At 38.7% G+C, this 2,672-nt stretch overlaps 1 protein-coding gene across 1 annotated transcript; it reads left to right on the forward strand.

The window, feature by feature from the left end:
- The first annotated feature begins 1,059 nt into the window (after positions 1 to 1,059).
- On the forward strand, positions 1,060 to 2,092 carry LOC136173200 (olfactory receptor 6K3-like). Its single transcript, XM_065942691.1, is given in 2 exon segments — positions 1,060 to 1,500; positions 1,502 to 2,092. Coding segments are annotated over 2 exon segments (1,032 nt in total).
- The last annotated feature ends 580 nt before the right edge of the window (positions 2,093 to 2,672 follow it).

A 2,672-nucleotide genomic window follows, 5' to 3' on the forward strand; every position in this document is an offset into this window, starting at 1 on the left:
AGAATATTAGAGTGGGTTGCCAGTCCCTTCTCCAGGGGATTTTCCCTACCCAGGGATCAAACCCGGGTCTCCTGCATTGTGGACAGATTGTTTACCATCTGATCACCGGGGAAGCCCCTAGAGTAGCCTGGTGGGCTCGCATCCAAAAGGTTGCAAAGAGTCAGACAACTGAGCATCTAAACACTCATGGTGAAGATGCCATTCTGGATACTTGAAACTATCTGCCTCTGACTATAGACTGCTAATCAAAGTTTTTGAAATGTCATCAAACCACTCCTAGAGTGTGATTTCTCGATTAGTATATTTCAACTGTTAGCTAATGCTCTTTACCATTGACCATTAACTAACCTAGATTAAGATTAATTTGCACATAAAGGTATATTGCATGGGTCTAAGCTGTTATGTTTTAAAGTAAATTGAATTCAGTATGATATTTAGTTCTCTTTACTCTACTTTTTTAACTATGAAGCCAGCAAGGGAAGACAGTACCTGCACTTGATTTTTAAGATACCCACTTAAAAATAGTTTTATTTTTATCCACAAAGGGGATCATTTTGTCACAACTCATTTTGTGTCTCCAATATTTAAAGTCAAAAATAAAAATGTCTACCTATTTAAGGTGTTTCTAATTTGCTATTATAATAAATATTCCAGTGAATATCCTTGTATGTGTTTTAATATTTAAAATAATTTTCTTGGGCTATATGGTGAAAAGAAGTCTCTAAAAAGTCTCAAAACTCTTAAAAAAAAGATTGCGAAATTTCCTTTCAGGAGAGTTTGTACCAATTTAAATGTCCAAATAGCAAAATTGTTTGCTTAGCTCTCAGAATAGTTGATAATACAATGTGTTATAATTACTAAAAATGTATTTGCAAGTTAGACATACTCACTTTATAATTTGCAAAGCAATGCACATAAATATTTTGTTTCATTTAATCAACCTCATTTCAAGGCTGATGAGCTGCTTAAAAAGAAAGTTTATATTGGTTATTTAAATTAGGTAGAGTTCTGACTGTTTATATTTGATTTCACCAGCCAACACGTGAAACACCTGAAAATATGAGTCAGGAGAATCAGACAATGGTGACTGAGTTCTATTTCTCTGATTTCCCTCAGTTTGGGAAGGGCAGTCTCTTATTCTTCATTCCTTTGCTCTTAATTTACGTGTTCATTATTGTTGGAAATTTCATGATCTTCTTTGCTGTCCAGCTGGATGCACATCTCCACAATCCCATGTACAGTTTCATCAGCATCTTTTCCTTCCTGGAGATATGGTACACTGCAGTGACCATCCCCAAGATGCTCTCCAACCTTGTCAGTAAAGAGAAGACTATTTCTTTCATTGGCTGCCTCCTGCAAATGTATTTTTTTCACTCACTTGGGGTCACAGAAGGCCTAGTCCTCACAGTGATGTCCATTGATAGGTACATTGCCATCTGCCACCCCCTCCGCTATGCAACCATCATGACCCCTCGACTATGCATCCAACTCTCTGCTGGTTTAGAAGATGCTAGGCATCTTTGGCTTCCTTGTGCTACTGCCCGAGATTGTGTGGATTTCTACTCTTCCCTTCTGTGGTCCCAACCAAATCCATCAACTCTTCTGTGACTTTGAACCTGTATTACGCTTAGCCTGTACAGATACATCTATGATTCTGATTGAAGATGTGATTCATGCTATTTCCATCCTGACTTCTGTTTGTATCATCACCCTTTCCTATTTAAGAATCATTGTTGTGATCCTGAGGATCCCCTCAGGTAAGAGCCGTCAGAAGGCATTCTCCACTTGTGCAGCCCACATTACTATTTTCTTCCTGTTTTTTGGCAGTGTGACACTCATGTACCTGCGTTTCTCTGTCACTTTCCCACCACTACTGGACAAGGCCATCGCACTGATGTTTGCTGTCCTTGCCCCACTTTTCAACCCGATAATCTACAGTCTGAGGAACAAAGACATGAAAGATGCCATCAAGAAAATCCTCTGTTCTTGGGGTTTCACTGGTGGTCCAAAGGTTAAAAATCCACCTTGCAATGCAAAGGACACCGGTTCAATCCCTGGTCCAGGGAGATTCCACATGCCCTGGAGCAACTAAGCCTGTTTACCACAGCTACTGAGACAGCGCTCTAGAGCCCGTGAGCCACAGCTAGGGAAGCCTGCAAGCCTAGAACCTGTGCTCCACAAGAGAAGCCACCACCATGAGAAGCCCACACACTGCAAGAGTGGCCCACCCCTGCAACGAGAGAAATCCCTGCAAAGCAACTAAGACCTACCACAGCCAAAACATAAGCAAACAACTAAGTAAATCTTAAAAAAAAAAAAAAAAAAAATGTAAAAAGAAAGAACATCCTCTGTTCTCTAAAAATGTTCACTGTCTCTGGAAGCCAGTGAAAATTCACTGTATCTGTTCAAACATCTATATTCATAAGTTTAAAATGCTAACAAATCAGTTTTTAAAACTACTGGGCATAATTTATTTTTATGTAGTAGTTTGGGTATGATTTCCACTTTTCTAACGTAAGAACTATTGCTTAATCTGATAAAGGAAGTTGTCGGTGATCCACCTATCTTTATAACACATAGATTATGATGGAGTATATTGTACACTTTATAACACCAAATCAGTGAGGATAGTGAACTAAATAATAATATTTATTTCTTGCAAATCTAAAATT

Source organism: Muntiacus reevesi, chromosome 1 (assembly GCF_963930625.1).
Source record: "Muntiacus reevesi chromosome 1, mMunRee1.1, whole genome shotgun sequence".
Lineage (NCBI taxonomy): Eukaryota > Metazoa > Chordata > Mammalia > Artiodactyla > Cervidae > Muntiacus > Muntiacus reevesi.